Source organism: Podarcis pityusensis, assembly GCF_964106645.2.
Source record: "Podarcis pityusensis genome assembly, chromosome: 12".
In the NCBI taxonomy this organism is placed as follows: Eukaryota; Metazoa; Chordata; class Lepidosauria; order Squamata; family Lacertidae; genus Podarcis; species Podarcis pityusensis.
The window spans coordinates 17,773,031-17,792,729 of NC_138037.1; the positions used below are offsets into that span (position 1 = coordinate 17,773,031).

A 19,699-nucleotide genomic window follows, 5' to 3' on the forward strand; every position below is an offset into this window, starting at 1 on the left:
ACTGATTGCTTTTTTATTTTTCTAAGTAGGTTCCATTCTTCAAATGCAGCTGACTTCTAATGCTGATTTATAAGAGAGATATTCAGAAGGCCTATTTCCATTCAGAGATCTCATGCTATCCATATGGACAATCATGCATAGCTGATGATAGTTGAGAGAACTTAAGAAGATTGCAATAAATTTGATTAGCATCCTAAAGAGTCAGGATAAGGTTCACTGTTCTTTCTGTTTCAAGAATATGAGCAATTGTGACAGGAGTTTGCAGTGTATTGGGGCATCCATTCTGCCTAAATACCGTATTTTTTGCACCATAACACTCACTTTGTTCCTCCTAGAAAGTAAGGGGAAATGTCTGTGCGTGTTATGGAGGAAATGCCTACGGGTGGCATGCCTACGGATTTTCCTCCTCTAAAAACTATGTGCGTGTTATGGTCGGGTGCGTGTTATAGAGCGAAAAATACGGTAGTTCCCTTGATCATAATTTGTTTCTGTTACTTTAAACTTGAATGTTTGTTCTGCCCCTAATTAACCATGCAGTGCTTCGTTTTGTTCTCCCATCTCAAAAAATTCTTTTAGGTTTTATGTAGATTAAAAGATGAAGAAATGAGGTGTCGAAAATATCTACACCCCAGTTCCTATGGCAAAGTAATTAATGAATGCCAACAGCGAATGGTAGCAGATCACTTACAGTTCCTTCACGCAGAATGCCATAACATTATCCGACAAGAGAAGAGAAACGGTAAAGACATACAGGGTGATTAAGTTTGAATTCAAAATATAATATACCTTTTTAATATTTTTAATTGAATTTATAGTCACCTATGTTGTTTTCTAGTATAAATAAGCATAGTGATCCAGGAAGGGACACTCTCGAGTGTCTTGATCGGGGGGAACCCTTTTGGCTCCACAGAGTAGATCCTTGTCAGGATCAGCCTCATGGGTCAGAATTGACAAGTGGGCAGCCTACCTACATGCTTATCACGTGCTGTCATTATGATGTGACATGATTAACAAAAAGGTTTTCCTGCGCACCAGAATATCTTGCGGGGCTTCCAAGCACCCATTGCCACTAAGGGAAACCTGAGAAAGAAGGCTGCAATGCTATCAATGTTTCCCACTTCTGAGAGAAGGGAAAACTATGGACCAACACTTCGTCCAAGGGCTTTGGTGGTGTTGTGCAGGAAGCATCTCCTCAGTGCTGCTCAATCAACACCTGTGTGGGGAGCAAACCTTCATTTGTCCATGCCTATAGGTCCTTCATGCACCCATTGCAGCATCTCTTCCTTTAGATCTAGGAACCACCAGTATGGTGCCTTTGAACAAAACTCCATCCAGCACATACAAGTCCCCTGCAAAATAGTTCTCAGGACTGTTTTGTGTTTTCCACATCCATTGGAATTGATTACTTGTATTATTTGTTTCAAAATAATATCCTGAGCTTGTGGCCCTTGCAATTATGGACCACATCTGGTTAGAGACCAGAATTTCTTGTACTACTCCAGAATCTGAATTTGCCTCAGTCTTAGTCCCATTATAAGCTCTGGGCAAAGTGTCTTCAGTTACTAAGCATTTACCAGAGCTATATTCCGGTTGCAAATCATCTGATTGTAATTCAGAAAACAGTCTGTCTAACCTGGAAGATGTATCTGCTAAACTCCATTTTGCAGCTCTACCAATTTCTTGTGGTCTGCTTCTGCCAATATTGGTTGTTCATATATTAAAATATGAAATTATTTTGAAGTTTGCTATGCCCATAAATTTTTGCTAGTCCTCTTTAGCTGCTGGTGGTAGCATGTTAGTGATTGCTTGGATTCTTTTGGGATCAGTGTTACTTTTCTCCTAGGTGGGTTATTTCCTTAACTCTAAATCTTCATTTTTGTCTATTTCAAGCCAGCTTTACAAGCTCTTTCCAGAGCCTTCTGTAGTCTCTGGTTATGTTCATCTAATGTTCTCCTCCATATCAGAACAGCATTGATATAAACTTTAGTACCTTCAGGCCCTTCAAAGATTTGTTGTATCTTTCTATGAAAGAGTTCAGAGGTGGAACAAATTCCAAAAGGCAATCTAGTAAAGCAATGCCTACAAAAAGGAGTATTGAAAACATACAGTCATTTACTATTTTGTTCTAGGGGCACCTTCCCGAATCCAGAAGATTCATTCAAATATGAAATAAATGTTGCACTTGCCATTTAACCAAAGACTTCCTCTCTAGTAGGAATTGGAAAATGTTCTCTCAACTTATTTGTTCAGTTCTTTAGGATCCAGACACAGCCGTAGGGATCCATCTTTTTTCGTAACTATGACTAGAGAGTGAACCCATTCTTTGGGTTCTTCAACTTCCTCTATAATGTCAAGTTTAATCAGTCTATCTAGTTCCTCTTTTATCTCTAAGAGCCAGCCGGACATTCCTGGATGCATGTATAACTTGAAAATAGGGTTCAAACAGTTTCTTTTATAATCTGCTGAGAGCTTACCAGTGCCAATAAAGACACATGATCTTCAGTGTTCATGTGACCCTGTCATTCTGCACTGTACAACTTCTTAATAAAATCTAGAATCTGACATGTTTTTCAGTCCCAATATAGGTATCCCATTTCCAGCAACAACAACTACAGATGATAACTTTACCATTTTGTTGCTTACTTGAACATCAGTTTTCCAAATTCCCCTAGTTCAAATAAGCTTTCCACTTTTAAGTTTTAAGTTGGAGCTGTTTGCATGCTGTATGGCTTGGCTTTCTCTCCCAAGTCTTTCACAGCAGCCTCAGATACAGATACATTTACTTGAGCTCCAGTATCCAATTTGTAAGTAACAAAAGTCCCATTTGTATTCAGAGTCCAGTCCAGTAACTGAATCCTGATGCCTCTGGAAGACTTCCCAAATAAAAGTTTTCTCCTGTGCTGGTGCTGTAATCCTCTTTGTTTCGATCTGAGCCCAGTCTGTGCTTGCCTTCAAACCTTTGCAAAGTGAATTTGTTCTTTGCAAAAGTTACAGGTCTTTCCAAATGCAGGACATTGGCTGGGTCTATGTCTGCTCCTACAGTGTGAACACTCAGTTATGCAGGAATTGCCAGAAAGAGGCGCCATCCAACCACCTTAGGGACTGCACTCTGGGTTTGTGTTGGGTTCACTCCTTGGCCTTTTCCTCTCCTGATGATGTCCCACAAGGCAGTGGGATGCGGATTATTTCTCAGGATTTACTCCCAAAGCCTTTCTCATGATTGAGTATAGCCACAAGGCAGCCAAGGTTTAAGATTAGAGTTTTCTTTCTCCTAGATGGGCTACCTTTCCAGGTTGATGAGCCCCATCTGTCCCTCACTTCCCTCTACAGCACTTGCAGAAACCACATTCTTTACCTTTGGACCCGCTATTGGTCTTGTCTATTCTGTGTGGCAGATTGACTGGACAAGTCCCTAATTTACCAAGGGTTTAAGACCCATTGGCTACCCTTACTTAGTTTAGCTGGCCAGCCGTAGCCATTCCTGGGGTGTGGATACAGTTGCATGCCAACAGTTTTGGGAACCACAGGTAAGAGCTGAGTCCAGGGTGGGGACCAAAGGTGGACAAACTACCCCAGAAACAGCACGACGGGTCTCCCAGCAGACGTACTCTCCCAACACCCCATATACCCCTACAGAATTACATGTCTTGCTTTACAGTCTAAGATGTGCAATAAAGGATTCAAATGTTTCCCCAGCCTTTTGTACTCTCCTATGAAACTGGTAGAGACGTAGGTGGCGCTGCGGCTTAAACCACAGAGCCTAGGGCTTGCTGATCAGAAGGTTGGCGGTTCGAATCCCCGCGATGGGTTGAGCTCCCGTTGCGCAGTCCCTGCTCCTGCCAACCTAGCAGTTCGAAAGCACCTCAAAGTGCAAGTAGATAAATAGGTACCGCTCCGGCGGGAAGGTAAACGGTGTTTCCGTGCCCTGCTCTGGTTCTCCAGAAGCGGCTTAGTCATGCTGGCCACATGACCCGGAAGCTGTACGCCGGCTCCCTCGGCCAATAAAGCGAGATGAGCGCCGCAACCCCAGAGTCGGTCACGACTGGACCTAATGGTCAGGGGTCCCTTTACCTTTACCTTTATGAAACTGTTATCTCTCGAAGTTTTCATTTGTCTGCAACGTGGTCTCATAATTAGTTAGTTCTTCACTCAGTTGCAAATTGAGTGAATAAAGCTAACGCCTCTCACCTATCAATATTTAGAAAACTAGCTGCCTTCTGCTCTCTATCTTTCTCTGTAGCTCCACTTGCTTTCATAAAGAGGTCAAAATCTTGCCTGAATCTTTTCCAGCACTCTGCTGCATTCCTGGAGCAAGCAAGAGGTTCTGGAGTTACTAGATGCTCCATCTTTTTTTCTTATTTAAAAAAATCTCCCTCCCTCCCTGGTCTTTTGTATCTTTTCCACCTTCTTTGTTACTCTGTGCAGTCAGTCCGGCCTGCGCCCAACCACTTCTGGTGCCATGTGTTGTTCTTTGATTAATAACTTTCAGAATCCAGGATGTCCATAAACATAATATAAACTTTATTAACTTGCAAAATGAGGAGTCTCTGTTAAAGGAAGCCATAGCTTCTCTATTGCTGCATCATTCTATCCAGAGGCTCCTTCCAGTCTCACCTGACTTGCTTAAGCACAACCACTTAAAGGGATAGTGTCCTCACAATAAGCTTCCTTGTCGCAAGTAATCTCAATAACACAGGGTTGTAACCTACTGAGGTCTTCTGTAGCACTGGAAGGAATCCACATATACTTGATGATTCAGTATCACAGCTCAGCAATCTGTTCCAGGGCAATTTTGTCATTTTGTCTATATCATCGTCTCACACATCGTAACAAAGTTTCATAGTATTTTCTAGCAGGAACATTGGTAACAATATATTCACACATTACTTTAAAGCAATTCTGTAAGCAAGTGCTCTTTCTGATACATAACATCCATACAGAATACAATTTCTGAATACATCAAAGGTTTAGAAATACACCTTGAAGCTAGAAGAATGTTGTGCTGTTATTGCCCATGTTGGGAAGCAAAGGTGGTGAGGCTGTGACTCTCTTGATGTTGATAGACTACAATTCCATCATCCCTGAGCATTGGCCATGCAGGCTGGGCCTGATGGGAGTTGGAGTCCAACGATGTCCGGAGGACCACAGGTTCTTCACTGGTGCTGTTTTGAGTGACTTACGATAGCTTAACCAGTGCTTGCTCAGGTGGTGGTGGTCTAGGATATGTAAAGTAATGAGAATTGGGAGGGGGGGTTTCCTAATTTTTGTAAACTGCTCTGAGAGCCTTTCTGCTTTAATTTCAGTTAATTTTCATATTAATTAAGCAGGCATCTCCACCTCCCAAGAGACTGCAATCTACTCCCAGTATAAAAAAAGCTGGCAGTGATTTGACCAAAGTTGAGTTTTTTTTGGGGGGGAGGGGGAAATCAATCAGGATAACGGGATCGACCATGGATGTCCCATAATCGATCGGTCGATCACGATCGACCCATTGGACACCCCTGAATTACAGCATAGTCTTGACCACAGCCTCTCCTTTCCCTGTTGCAGTTTTGCCAAATTTGCATGTATGTGGTGCCTTCATTTTTTAGTATCATTATGCTGTTTAAACATTGATGTTGTTATAGTGATTTATTTTTTTTAGTACATCTGAAAACCTGGACCTTCCTTTTTTGCAGACATGGCAAATATGTACACGTTGCTTCATGCTGTGCCAAGTGGATTACCTCATATGATTCAGGAACTACAAAATCATATCCATGATGAGGGCCTTAGAGCAACCAGCAATCTCTCTCAGGAAAACGTAAGTTTTGTCTTCAATGGGAATAGCGTGGAATTTCTGATCAATCTAAGCATAAAGATGATGTTGGGGGGGTGCTTCTATAAGGTTGTCGCCATTTAGTCTATACTAAATCTGTGTGCTTTCTTTGCTGCCATTTTTGTTTTTTCACAAGAGCTAGTGGTTTAGCATACAGTGGGATAGAAACTATTATTATAGCCATGGCATTCCTTTATTACTGAACATGTCATCAGTGTAAGAAAGTCTACTGTGTTTCTGACCCTGCCAAAAATGATTACATGGTAGTAGTGCTCCTCACTACTCTTTCTAACACAGTGTGAAATCTGACATTTGTTAATATGCTCATGTGTCCTTTAGTATTCATGCACCCAGGGAACCAATAGAATGGAACTAGCTTAAAGTAAATGCATTTATAGCTGCAGTTTGCTGCCAATCTTTCAATAAGAGAGGTGCAATCACTACATTTCTATATGAGACATGTAACTGTACTTATTGCTAGCATAAACTAATGCAACGTGAATTCTGTGATGCACAGTTGTGTAAATTGAGCACAGCAAATATTCCCTGGAGGTTGTATTATTCTGTTACATTTTCACACCCTAGTACCTGGGAATAAGCCACATCAAATCCAGTAGGACTTACTTCTGAGTAGACATTATAGGGCCTGTGCTGCACTTCACATTTTCTCTCTGGCATAATTCCCAACACCTTTTGGCCAAGCAAAGTGCCTGTTTGTAATATTACTCTGTTGCATTTGGAAAAAAATACATACCTGTGATTCTATCCTCAGATGCCCACTCAGTTTGTGGAGTCAGTGTTGGAAGTACACAGTAAATTTGTTCAGCTCATCAGCAGCGTTTTGAACGGTGACCAGCGATTTATGAGTGCCCTTGACAAGGTAAGCCTAGTGAAAAGGCTTCGTCTATCAAATAATTGTAAGGAACATAATTTATGAGGAATCCTACCTGTTGCATTGAATAGTGAAATTGAATGTCAGTTGTGAATATGACTTGATGCATCATAAATTGGTATAAATGATTTCACCTGACATAAAGTAATTGGAACAGGATGGCTATCTAATGTTTTCAAGTCAATTTGGAAGCAAAATCAAATAAATAAGCACAGGTTTCCTTAAACATATAAGTCTTTGGTACATGGATGTCATTGTATAAAACCAGATAGTGGAAACCTTTGGTCCTCCAGATGTTGTTGGACTACAAGTCCCATCACCTCTGCCCACTGACCATTATTAAGGCTGATGGCAGTTGTAGTTCAGTAAGATCAGGAGGGCCATAGGTTTCCCACACCTGTGCTAAACTAATCTTCCACACTGTGTTAGATGGATAAAAGAGAGAACCATTCACATGTGCTTCAGGATCTAATGTCAACAAACCATTCGTGGATTGTGTTTACTGGGAAACTCACAAGCATAATCCATGGTCCTGAATTACACATGCTCATTGGCTTTTCGTAGTCATCTACAGTGGTCTGTCCATAGGTTTCTATCCCAATAAATGAGCAGTTATGGAAAATGCGCACAAATTTGGAATTGGAGGCATAGGTTAATGGCCTACACAGTACCATTGTGGATTTTTTAATCATTCAGTTATGAGAAGTATACTCCTTTTGGTAATACAGTGTTTTAAATACTTGCATTCCTCGCTTGCAGGTACACTTACCGTATTTTTCGCTCTATAGGATGCACTTTTTCCCCTCCAAAAATGAAGGGGAAATGTGTGTGCGTCCTATGGAGCGAATGCAGGCTTTCGCTGAAGCCTGGAGAGCGAGAGGGGTCGGTGTGCACCGACCCCTCTCGCTCTCCAGGCTTCAGGAAGCTATCCGCAAGCCTTTGGAGCGCGGCGGGAGTTCCTGCTGGGCTCCCTAGGCTTGCGGATAGCAGCCTGCTTCCCGAAGACCGGGGAGCGCTTGGCAGCACACCCTGGGCTTCGGGCAGATATCCGCAAGCCTTGGGAGCCCGGCGGGAACTCCCGCTGCGCTCCCAAGGCTTGCGGATAGCAGCCTGCATCCTGAAGCCCAGAGAGCGCAGAGCTGGGCTCTCCGGGCTTCGGGCAACTATCCGCAAGGCTTCTGAGCGCGGGGGAGTTCCCGCCGGGCTCCGAAGGCTTGCGGATAGCAGCCTGTTCTGGGGGCTGGGGTTGGGGGAAGCTCGGGCTTCCCCCGTCCCAGCCCCGCGCCTGGGGGGGGGGGGGGAAATAAATTTTTTTCTTTATTCCCCCCCCCAAAAAAACAACTAGGTGTGCCCTATGGGCTGGTGCACCCTATAGAGCAAACAATACGGTAATTATCATACAATGGTATTGCATTTTTAAAAATCCTGCTTATTATCACAAAATACCTGTAAGTTCATTGCACGTTGGAAGGAGACTAACTCCTTTCTAACCTACTTGTATTAGGTTTGTATCCAGTACTAGTCCTACTTGGAGTAGACCTGTTGAAGTTAATGGGCATGGCTTAGTTTCATTTACTTCATTGGGTCTCTTCTGAACCTGTCTAGCACTGAATATAACCCACAATTTCTAAAATCTTGGAAATCTAGTTTTTGGCGTTCCTAAAACACATATCCTTTGCAGACATTGAATGCAGTCCTTAATAACAGACACCCATATTCATGTCTCCCAGCATGCTTTGCATCTAGCAGCTATACTATTCCCCAATATTGTCCTGAGACTTTCTTAAAAGCAGTTACTTGAATGTTTCAGTCTTGAGTTAGTGGGAAGGGCTTGACTTTTCACCTTTACGTTTTACACTAGGTTTACCCAGTGGCCAGAGCAGGGTTTTTTTTGTGTTTGTTGTTTTTGTGTGTATACCTGATATACACTTTTGTACCTTACAGTACACTGCTAGCACCCAATAAATGTTTAGTAATCAAAAACAGTTGTGAAGAGCTTGATTTTGCCAGGATCTAGTTGAAGAAGCATGATATACATTTGTTGGGGACCCACTTGGAATGGCTCTGATATTATGTATGACCATGTGAGTGGGGCTGATACATTTCTTGTGTTCCGAAATAGGCCTTGACATCCGTAGTGAACTATAGGGAACCAAAGTCTATCTGCAAAGCTCCTGAGCTGGTAAGTACCAGATACTTGTTTAAAGTGTTTAGATGTAAGCATTAACTTTATTAAGGTAACATCCTGTGATTTTTCAAAGGCTTTTCCAGACTAGTGCATCTAAGTACTGAGATGCCCTGTTGAGGCAAAATGGTCCTTGCTTTGTCTTAACCAGGGGTAGGCAACCTAAGGCCCGTGGGCCGGATGCGGCCCAATCGCCTTCTAAATCTGGCCCGCGGACGGTCTGGGAATCAGCGTGTTTTTACATGAGTAGAATATGTCCTTTTATTTAAAATGCATCTCTGGGTTATTTGTGGGGCATAGGAATTCGTTCATTTCCCCCAAAAAAATATAGCCCGTCCCACCACATGGTCTGAGGGACAGTGGGCCCACAGCTGAAAAAGTTTGCTGACCCCTGGTTTAGAGAATGCAAAATGCTTTCTTTCCATGATCTTACGAACATAACTATGTCTGTTTGTCGATTTATAGTTTGTTTGTTTATTTGATTGCATGTATGTTTGTTGGTTGGTTGGTTGGTTGGTTGGTTTGCTTTCCTGGCATAAATGTATCTATTTTAAAACAATAAAGATAAACATTTAAAAAAAAAATGGTTGCTGACCCCTGTTCTTAACATACAAGTATGGTGGGACACCTGTGTGCCCTCCAAATATTGTAGGATGCCAGCTCCCATCAGCCCTAGACAGCATGGCTGGTGGTAAACCAGTATCATCTAGAAGACTGCAGGTTGCCCATCCTTGACTTACAAGCCTGTTTTTAACAATAACTGAAAGTGTGTGTGAAGCTCTTTGGACACTTGATCTGTGCATTCTTAAAAGTACTCGCCGTGGCACGTACCTTTTGCAAAAGAAGACACAACTATGCTGCCTTAACTACGTTGTTAGTCCCCCCCTTAATACTATTCAGCTTGACGAATGTCCTTTTCTTCTTTCTTTACACTTGAGCTGGCCAAGTATTGTGACAACTTGCTAAAAAAATCCGCAAAAGGCATGACAGAAAATGAAGTAGAAGACAAACTTACTAGCTTCATTACTGTTTTCAAATACATTGACGACAAAGATGTTTTCCAAAAAGTAAGTAATCGCTTTAAAAAAATTATTTATATTCTGGTTTTTTCCTCTCTCGGAGAGTGTCTTGAAATGCAAAGAAATCTGAACTCTTGCTCTTCTTCTATACAGTTCTATGCCAGAATGTTGGCAAAACGACTTATACATGGTTTGTCTATGTCCATGGACTCTGAAGAAGCTATGATTAACAAATTGAAGGTAATTTCCAGCTTACTAGAACAGTAAAATCAACAGTACAGTAGTAGCCGTTCTTGACACTTTTAAGCTGCTACTAAGCTGATTCTGAGGAAATGTCCCTAAACATGCTTATTTTAGGAACCTGCTTTTAATTGTGCTTATAAAATCATACGATTGCAAACCCACCCCCACCCCCCGAAAAGCTTCTGGTGGGATTGTCCAGTCTGTACTTTTTATCTGAGAATTAGCTAGCCGATGCTTGTCATTTTAAAAACCAACCAGCAGATGGTGCCCAAAAGCTGCAAGCTGACAAATTGCATTCCTTGCCATTCTCAGTACAGCTGAGATGTCCAGATGTTATTGGAGCCTCAACTCCTGCCAACCCCAGCCTGCCTGGCCAATGGCTATGGGTGATGGGAGTTGTTGTTGTAGTACAACAACATGTGGTCACAGCTTCCCCACCCGTTGTGGAGCTTTTGCTGCCTGAAATATGCATCTTAATTTTGTCTGCTACCACAGTCTGGTTCTGCAGAGCTCATCAGCTGGTATCTTGGGAACAGCCAAAACTAGTCCTGGCACTGCTGCGATCAGTGTGTATATGGCTGTTGGTTCTGTTTGTTGAGCCTCATGGCACCACTTAGGTTGAGCACCTCCTTGCCCTCATGCCTAAAGCCCTTTTAGGTGGTTTTCTGGATTACAGTCGAGGGTGAGAGCATATCTGCTATTATCAGGTAGCTTTTAAAAGAGAAATACAGTTTCAACCCTAGTGTCACCGCACTTCCAACCCCAAGTGCTGTAGTGGTTTTACAGCTTGTCCTCAAAAGTAAAGATGGTGTGCCTGTTCAGTATTTATGCTGTAGCTCTTTAAAACAAAAGCTGGCTACTCACTTGCTGACTGCCTATGTGTGCCTTAACTACAAATCTTGTATGTGCATTTTTTGTTTTCCAGCAAGCCTGTGGTTATGAGTTTACTAGCAAGCTTCATCGAATGTATACAGACATGAGTGTCAGTGCAGATCTTAACAACAAATTCAACAACTTCATAAAAAATCAGGACACCGTCGTAGATTTGGGAATTAGTTTTCAGATATATGTTCTTCAGGTATTTGAGGCGTGTGCTTGTGTGTGTGTGTGTTGCTTCATTTCAAATAGCCTTCTTCATGCATTCAGGGTGAACACATGTGGCCTTAAAGTGGAGATGGGTGGTGGGAGTGAGCATGCAGGCCTTGCTGCTAATATTGTTGTGCATGTCTGTTCCAATTCAGAAATAAGAATAATAATTATTATTATTTATACCCTGCCCATCTAACTGGGTTTCCCCAACCACTCTGGGTGGCTGCCAACCGAATATTAAAAACACAATACAGTACAGCATTATACATTAAAAACTTCTCTAAACAGGGCTGCCTTCAGATGTCTTTTCAAAGTAAAATAGTTGCTTATTGCCTTGACATCTGCTGGGAGGGCGTTCCCACATTCAGTGCATTGGGACTGGGGTTTGCATGTGCATAGTCACTCGCTCCCCACTTTAAGCCCATTTGTGTTCACTCTGAATGTCTGAGTACAGTTAGTGTGGCCAAGCTATATGTGTGATAGGGAGCACCACTTATGAAGGAGCAACTGGGAGTGTGTTCAAAACTCCCAGGTGTCCCTGTATAATTGTGTCCAGAAATTCAGATATGGGGTAGATGGGTGTGGTTTGTGGGGAACGTCCTTGCAGGCCAAATTGGGACCCATGTTAGCAGGCCTGCTTTAAACCAAGGCTCGAAGCATTTCACTCAACTCCGGGGACAAGGTGGCAAGAGCAGAAAAGCAGAGTGATCACAACCAGGTATAGCTTGGATGGATGCAGTATGGGAGGATAAACAGTATGTGCCCGAACAGTCAATCTCTAGTCAACCCAGCCTTCCTTCCTTGGTTGCTAGTAGGGAAAGCAGCCATAGTTTTCAGCCTGTAGCAATCAAGACTGAAACCCTTATCAGCTGGCTTTGACAGATGGGAGAGTCCTGGCTTTCTCTGCTTTGGAGCCAAGTCTTCCTATGTGGGGAGCTTTTGTTTTGTGTTCTGAAACTTTTTTTATGGTATTCCATGGGTTTCCATTTGCACCCCATAATTTCAAAGAAGGTTGCTGTGTTTCAGCTTGGCTGTCATGGCGTGTGGGGGTGGGGGTGGGCGTATGAGAGAGAGAATGACAGCTGGTTTATATGCCTTTTCTAGAAAAGTTTTAGTATAACACAATGTATTTAATGTGTTTATTTTTCAGGCTGGTGCGTGGCCTTTGACTCAGGCGCCTTCATCTACATTTGCAATTCCTCAGGAACTGGAAAAAAGTGTACAGATGGTAGGTTAGTAGGAGATTTCTTGCAGATTTAATAACTAACAGTCTTACGTTGAGAATTGAAATTCTTCAACCAGCCCTCCCTGACCTATGCCTTCCAGATGTTGTTGGACACCAACTCCTATCAACCGTAGCCAGCATGGCCATTGGTCAATGATGATGGGAGCTATAGTTCAAACATATGTGGAGGGCACCAGCTTGTAGAAGAAAAGCCGCCTTTAACTGATCAGTGTTAGTGTAGAAATAATTCACAATCCATATAAATACAGTGGTACCTCGGTTACAAACAATCCGTTCCGGAGGTCCGTTTGTAACCCGAAACTGCTTGTAACATGAGGCATGTTTTCGCTAATGGTACCTCCCGCTCCTGCTGTGCTGCCAGGGCGCGACTTCCACTCACATCCCGGGGCAAAGTTTGCAACAAGGGGCATCTACTTCCAGGTTAGCGGAACTTGCAACCTGCAGCATTCGCAAGGAGGACGGTTCCACTGTAACCTAAATGCTTGTTCAGTTTGGATGCTGTCACAAAGTGCTTTCATAGTTCTGTAAGGAACGTGAGGTATGATAACTTATATTCTGCTAACAGGACAGCACAAATCTCCTATCCTTTAATATTATGAGAATCCTCCTGTGACAGAGAAAAGGGTTGATGTCTAGCACTTCCAAATTGCCAGTAAACATATATTTAAAATTCCCATTTTGACTCATTCAGATTTGAAGTTTAATTGTACTTCTCTCTAAGTTACAATGTAACCTGCAAGCATAAAAACATACAAAGTGTTTGGAATACTGTATACTGTCTCCAACAAGGGGGTGCATCAGTATCCTTCCAGTATATGTTGCTCGCTGCATATTTTCCTATGTGTTATGATTTACAACAAGTTTATGCTATTGATTAACTTGACCCCATTCTCATGGTTGTAGTATTGGTGCATTGAGACAAACCTGTGTGTTCATAAGTTCATTGCTCCCCTCTGCTGCTTTTACTTTTTGGCATTCCATACTCCCTTGCTGAGCACTGAATGCTCTGGACACTTTTTCACTGCCTCTGCCCACTTTCATCTTGGACAAACTGCTGCTTAATATATTTTTGGAGCTAATCGTGAGAAACATCCCAAATTTAGCAGCAAATACTCAGCTTTAAGCTTCTGGCAACCATTAGAAACTTTTAACACCCTGGTATATCACAACTTGAAGGTGACTGAAATTTCAGTATTGTTGACTTTTCTAATAAACAAGGTTTTTTGTATGTGGGAATATCAGTAAGATGTCTGGATAAAATGTTCAGTTTCCAAGTAGTTTGATTCAGGTTTTTTTTTTCATGTGTACAGCTAGCATAAATCCTGTGTTCCCTGGCAAGCACGGTTTTTGATGTTCTTCTGTATAATTTGAAAAACCACCTGTTCTTTCTATAGGTTATAAGTTGGGTGCTTAGGAAAAGATTAGTTGTGTCATAAAACTCTTGCTGATTCTACTGAAATATATTTTCTCTCATACTTGCGTACACACACACACACACACACACACACACACACACACAGAAAGAAACTGAATTCAAGCCACTGGCTCATAGTTTGCTCCTAACAGTTTTGAAAACACTAATTGCTACTGACATTTTATTTTATAATTCAGAAACTCTCTGTTCCTTCTGGGTTTTAAGAAAAAGCAAAATATTGTTCCTCCAGTGAAAATAGTTTCTTCATGTGATAGACTTTACCTCCTAAAACACGATCCAAATTACGTATGATATTTGATTGGAATATATTATTTCTAAGAGTGCTCCAATTTCCATCACTTCATTATGGGAAGATCTTTTGCATCTACTTCATCGTTAGCACAATTGTCTTAAGAGTTCATATGCCATGTTTAGTGTCAGGGTTTGTTTTTTCTTTCTTTCTGGCAACTTTGATTAACATAGATTGGGTCATATTCCCATTATTAGAAACCATGAGACACATCTTTCTGTCTGCATTGTGCATTTTATAGCCAGAGAATTCATTCTTGAACATAGTTCCTGATTTCTTGTTGCTTTTGTGGCAGTTTGGGGGGAAAGATGGCTTTTCCTTTTAAAACAGCCTTGTACTTGCAACCTGATGTACTCCAGTTGACATAAAGAAAATACCAAGCTCTCTTAAAGACCCCTTTTTATTTTCCTCCACTTAGACAGCCATCAGCTCGGCCCTAACCTCTTGATGCAACTTGGTGGCACCAAAGGAAGAGGCCACTCTGTTTCCAAGTGACTAGTTAAATGAAAAGAATCCGACCAGTTCTGTGTTGTTTGCAGATCTTGGATGGCTGCTGAATATCTTTTCAGATCTCTGGGGAAAGGAGTAGTCAGCCTTCAGACTGGAAGTTACTTCCGTTGTGGCACGTACACAGAACTTGTCAGATAAAATGAATTTGACACCCATCTGCTAGGGAACCTTTTCTCGTTCCCTAAGAAGTCAGAAACAGTTTAGCTTTCCTCTTCCACCATCATTTTCTTTTTTAAAAAACTGCTTTTTTCTCCCTAGCACTATCAGGATTGGTGGGTTAGACATAGTGGAAGAATGGGAAGTATCTGCTCTTTGCCCATGAGGTGATTTTTCCCATGGAGTCTTTAAAGCTCCTGTTTGCTGCTAGGCTGTTAACTGTTTAGGGAAGTTTTTAATGTTTGATGTTTTATCGCTTTATTATTATCATTATTAATATTATGTTGGGAGCCGCCCAGAGTAGCTGGGAAAACCCAGCCAGATGGGCGGGGTGTGTGTGTGTGTGTGTGTATATATATATATATATATATATAAATATGGATGCTTTAGAGTTTTGGAAGAATCTCCTCGGAGAGTATGAGGTACTCTCTGCCTTTATAGGCTGGGGGCCTGGTTACCAAGAACACTCTAAATAGCAACCTCACTTTTACCAGTGTGAGGATTGGCAGACTGCGTATATATTAGGAGACCAGGTGAGAAACATAGCTGTCCTATGATAGCAAACCTAAAAGGCATTGTAAAAGTTTCTAAACTTTTCCCATTCCTAACAGTTGGTTTTGTAGGCTTGTTCCTTCCATCCTTCATGTGGTATCAGTCGTTGTTTGGTTTTGGGTTGGAAACCGAGAACTGCCACTGCTGCAGTTTGTGCATCTTCTCACAAGTTCCAAGAAGTGTAGAAATTAAAGTGGCAAGGTTATGATAGTGGGTGGGAGATAATTCTTTTGGGTACAGAGAAGCTGGTCAATCCTAACTCAGGTCCCTGGTTTGTTCATAAAGGGAGGGCTTCTTTCAGGTAAGGACAGTTTGTAACTAATACCCAGTGCTTGAGACAGCCTCAACAACCAACCACCTTTCATCAGAGCCAACTGTGTAATCTGACCATGTAAAATTCACATTTTGGCAGCTTCTTCTGCAGGCAGCATAACTAATAATGTTCCACTCTTTTCATCCTCCATTTGCACTGGATTCCTGCCTCCTAATACGTTGGGGCTATTTGGTCTCCCCTTCTACTCCCTCTTCTGCCCTAAAAAGTTGAAATAAAAAGACAACAGATACTATCACAGTATTGTTGGATTTTTGCTGCCATTCCTTTCTAACCTTCCACCCGGCACGCTTGGTAGGGATGCGGGAGAGGGACTTCTCAGTGACTGCTCCCAGATTTTGCAACTCCCTAGAGAAGCTAGAGGGATGCGGGTGGCACTGTGGGTTAAACCACAGAACCTAGGGCTTGCCAATCAGAAGGTCGGCGGTTCGAATCCCTGCCACGGGGTGAGCTCCTGTTGCTCGGTCCCTGCTCCTGCCAACCTAGCAGTTCAAAAGCATGTCAAAGTGCAAGTAGATAAATAGGTACCGCTCCGGCAGGAAGGTAAACGGCGTTTCCGTGCGCTGCTCTGGTTCGCTAGAAGCGGCTTAGTCATGCTGGCCACATGACCCAGAAGCTGTACGCCGGCTCCCTCGGCAAATAAAGCGAGATGAGCGCCGCAGCCCCAGAGTCGGTCACGACTGGACCTAAAAGGGGTCCCTTTACCTTTTAGAGAAGCTAGACAGGCTCCCTCCTTGTAGTCCTCCTGCCAGCAGTTTAAGACTTTTTTTTTTTTAATCCAAATAATTGTTATTGGTTTTCATGTAAATACGAGAACAACATATAACTACAGTAACTTGTCGAGTGGTACATTCTTACTAAGTTTCATATGCAGTTAACTGGGCATCAGAGTTAAGACTTTCTTATTCCAACTGGTTTTTGGAAACTGGCGGCTTATAATGAGAGAGCTGGTGCGCTGCTGTTTTTATTGTAATTATTGGTAAAGTGGGGAGGCAGCCGAGATACATTTCAGACATCCTGATAAATCAGCATATTGCGGTATTTAGCTGCTGATATATCATGTTGTCAAAAACCAGATATCGACCCAATCCTGAGAAGCAGAAATATGTTGTGTGTCCTTACAGATGGGCAAAGGACGTTAGTAGGAAATTTTAGTACTACAAACTGGTATGAAATGCACCACATTAAAATGCTATGGTTAGTAGGAACAGCTTGATACCAGTGGACTGTCCAGCATGACTACAAAGGGATACTTCTTACTTTTTTGTGTACATCCCTTGGGGCAGATGCTGCTACATAGTGAATGGTAATGACGGGACTGATGCACAAATTCTTAGTTGACATCAACCTTTCTTGCAGATTTGCAGAATTGAAATGTTAGCAACAGCCTTAATAAGGGCTTAACCCTGTGCTATTTAAATTGTCATTTTAATCAGTGATTTGCTTTCTAAATCCCGCTTTCTAATTTATTTGATCAGACAAAATTAACTAATGTACTTAGAATTTAGATAGAGTTTGCCTTTTTTCTGAGCTGGTTTCAGACAGGCTTCAAAGGAAAAGGGGAGGCTCTGAAATGGAAATTCTCCTGTGCTTTTTCTTTTTATGAACCTCCTTGTGTCAGTGGGAGATGGCCCCAATAAATTCTAACCCCTGAGGCTTGTGAATTAAATTAGACCGGGGTTTTTTGATGTTGTATTAGCAATCTCCACCGTAGCTATCAGTTTTATTTAATGAGCAATTAATGTAAGTAATGAGTGATAAATGTTTCTTCATAGGAAAGATATGAAATACAGCTCTAAAGGCTATTACTTGAATAGTTAACGTGTGCATTTGACTTTCATGAATTATCTAGTGCTCAATTCCAATAATAAACCTTTATTAATTATCATTAGTGAATTATTAATCTTTTGGTTTATCTTTTATAGTAAGTATAGCATGAGGCATTCTTTGGATTTGCTTGAAGAATTGCAGGCTTTTCTCCCAATTCCTCCTTTAACAAAAGACAGAATGTTCAAAGTTCTGTTGTGGTGTTTAAAGATTCTGTGGCCAGTTTCAATAATATGATTTAACCCTCTTAGGAAATAGACTAGTGTGTGGTATTACATTCTACCATCTCCGAAGATACTGCTGTATAGTTAGTTAGCTCAAAGTAAGGGAAAAAGAAAGGAACTAGGAATACTCCTCTCATCCATGACTTGCTCTGAATTTAGAGCTTACCTAGCAGCTTTTGAAGCTAATTCTTAGAGTTAAGGGACCCTTAAACAAAGCCTGATTTGCTGGCTCCTCTAGTGACCTTTTTGCTGTCTTCCAAGAGGGACTCAATGGTGTGCTCAGGAGTTACCAACACACATTTCCTGAGAAACACTGTCAGTCGCCCAGCAAGTCTAAGCTTTAAGAAGAGCGGGAACTGCCTGCCTCTCAAGTTGCTTGCTTGAAATTGCTTCATGTGTCTTAAGGAGCTAGTTACTTTCTTCACAGGGTGGTGGCTGGTCATATTAAAAATCTATATAAAGTGATTAACTATGAATAAATAAAAAGGTATATTCTGCAGTGGAATGCTAATAGATCCAGTTAAAGATACAAGTCAATAATTGTACTAATTAAAGTTGGCAGTAATAATAGTAATTATTATTCTTATTAAACTGTATTATCCACCCATCACCATCAGGTCCCAGGGCAGATTACAGCAATTTAAACTTCAATATTAAAAAATAGTTAAAACAGATTCGTCAAAAGAAGGTCCTGAAAATGCATAGTGTCAAAAGCCAGAGTAAAGATGCATGTCTCCAGCATACTATGCTGAATTTAACACCCAAGAGGGTCTGTAGGAAAGGAAGTGATCTTTCAGAGATGTGTGGCCTAGCCCAAACCATGCTATCAAAAGCATTGAGTGCTGGTAGCGATGCAACACACACACACACACACACACACACACACTACCCCACTACCCAGTTCTACAGTGGTTAAAATGTTGTATTCAGATGGGGAGTAGGATGATTAAAATGTTAAACTCTTAATAAATATTCTTGCAATGCAGGGGGTTGGACTAGATGATCCTCAGGGTTCCTTCCAACTTTACAATTCCATGATTCTGTGTTTGCACTTTCTTTGTGATTGGATCTTTTTGCTTCATGAGTTTACAAGCATATGTTGCATTATATCTGACATTTGAAGAAGGTTCATTGTATTATTGTGTATTATTATGCTAAGCTTTGCACTAACCAGAATTCTTTGTCTTGAGGTATTTGGCTGAGGTCTTAATCTCTTAAAATATTTGACCCAAAGAATGATTTTGTTTTACAGTTTGAATTATTTTACAGTCAGCATTTCAGTGGGAGGAAACTCACCTGGCTTCATTATCTCTGCACAGGTAAAATAAGTGTGCATGCTTTTTACCTTCTGGAAATTTCTAATATGCTAATACTAGTTTTTTATTATTGGAACCCATAAATCCTTTGGAAGTTTAGTAAATTTTTAAAAACCCTCTTAAAATTACTTTCGTTGACATTGTTAATATGGTTGTGCTGATTTAGCACTAATAGGTATCTTAATTTCATCTCCTTTGAAGCGTGCCTATAGGATTTATTGCTTTACAGATTGTATCTTTGCGATATTAACAGAGTGTTCTCCAGAAATGAGTTGTATTTCGAGACAGCCTTTTGGAAAACACCCAGTTATTAGTATAGGTTGAAAAAAGAAAATGTTAGCATAAGATTCAGTTTGATTATACAGGCAACTCGGCATAGTTTGATTCTTCAACAGTGCTTTGAGCTGGAACAGTTTAAGGTTTGTTAGCAAGACCTGGAAAGCTGGGACAGAAGGGCATTATGGAAGTGTGTGTACAAGGAACAAATTAACGCAGACACCAGGAGACAGGATTGGGGAGTAATGGATGTGGAGATGACTACACTAAATGAAAGAATATAAGAATAGC

At 41.4% G+C, this 19,699-nt stretch overlaps 1 protein-coding gene across 7 annotated transcripts in view; it reads left to right on the top strand.

Annotated features, from left to right (window-relative positions):
* CUL2 (cullin 2) overlaps nt 1–19,699 on the top strand; it is a 51,393-nt gene that overhangs the window by 24,648 nt on the left and 7,046 nt on the right. For 5 of the 7 annotated variants that reach the window (XM_080974069.1, XM_080974068.1, XM_080974067.1 and 2 more), the window contains 9 exons: nt 577–754; nt 5,679–5,803; nt 6,591–6,698; nt 8,833–8,892; nt 9,834–9,962; nt 10,068–10,154; nt 11,083–11,235; nt 12,397–12,474; nt 19,069–19,135. In XM_080974069.1, the coding sequence (XP_080830195.1) occupies nt 577–754; nt 5,679–5,803; nt 6,591–6,698; nt 8,833–8,892; nt 9,834–9,962; nt 10,068–10,154; nt 11,083–11,235; nt 12,397–12,474; nt 19,069–19,135 (985 nt within the window). The remainder of the gene's footprint in view (nt 1–576; nt 755–5,678; nt 5,804–6,590; nt 6,699–8,832; nt 8,893–9,833; nt 9,963–10,067; nt 10,155–11,082; nt 11,236–12,396; nt 12,475–19,068; nt 19,136–19,699) is intronic. The other 2 variants (XM_080974070.1, XM_080974072.1) reach the window with 1 other exon arrangement.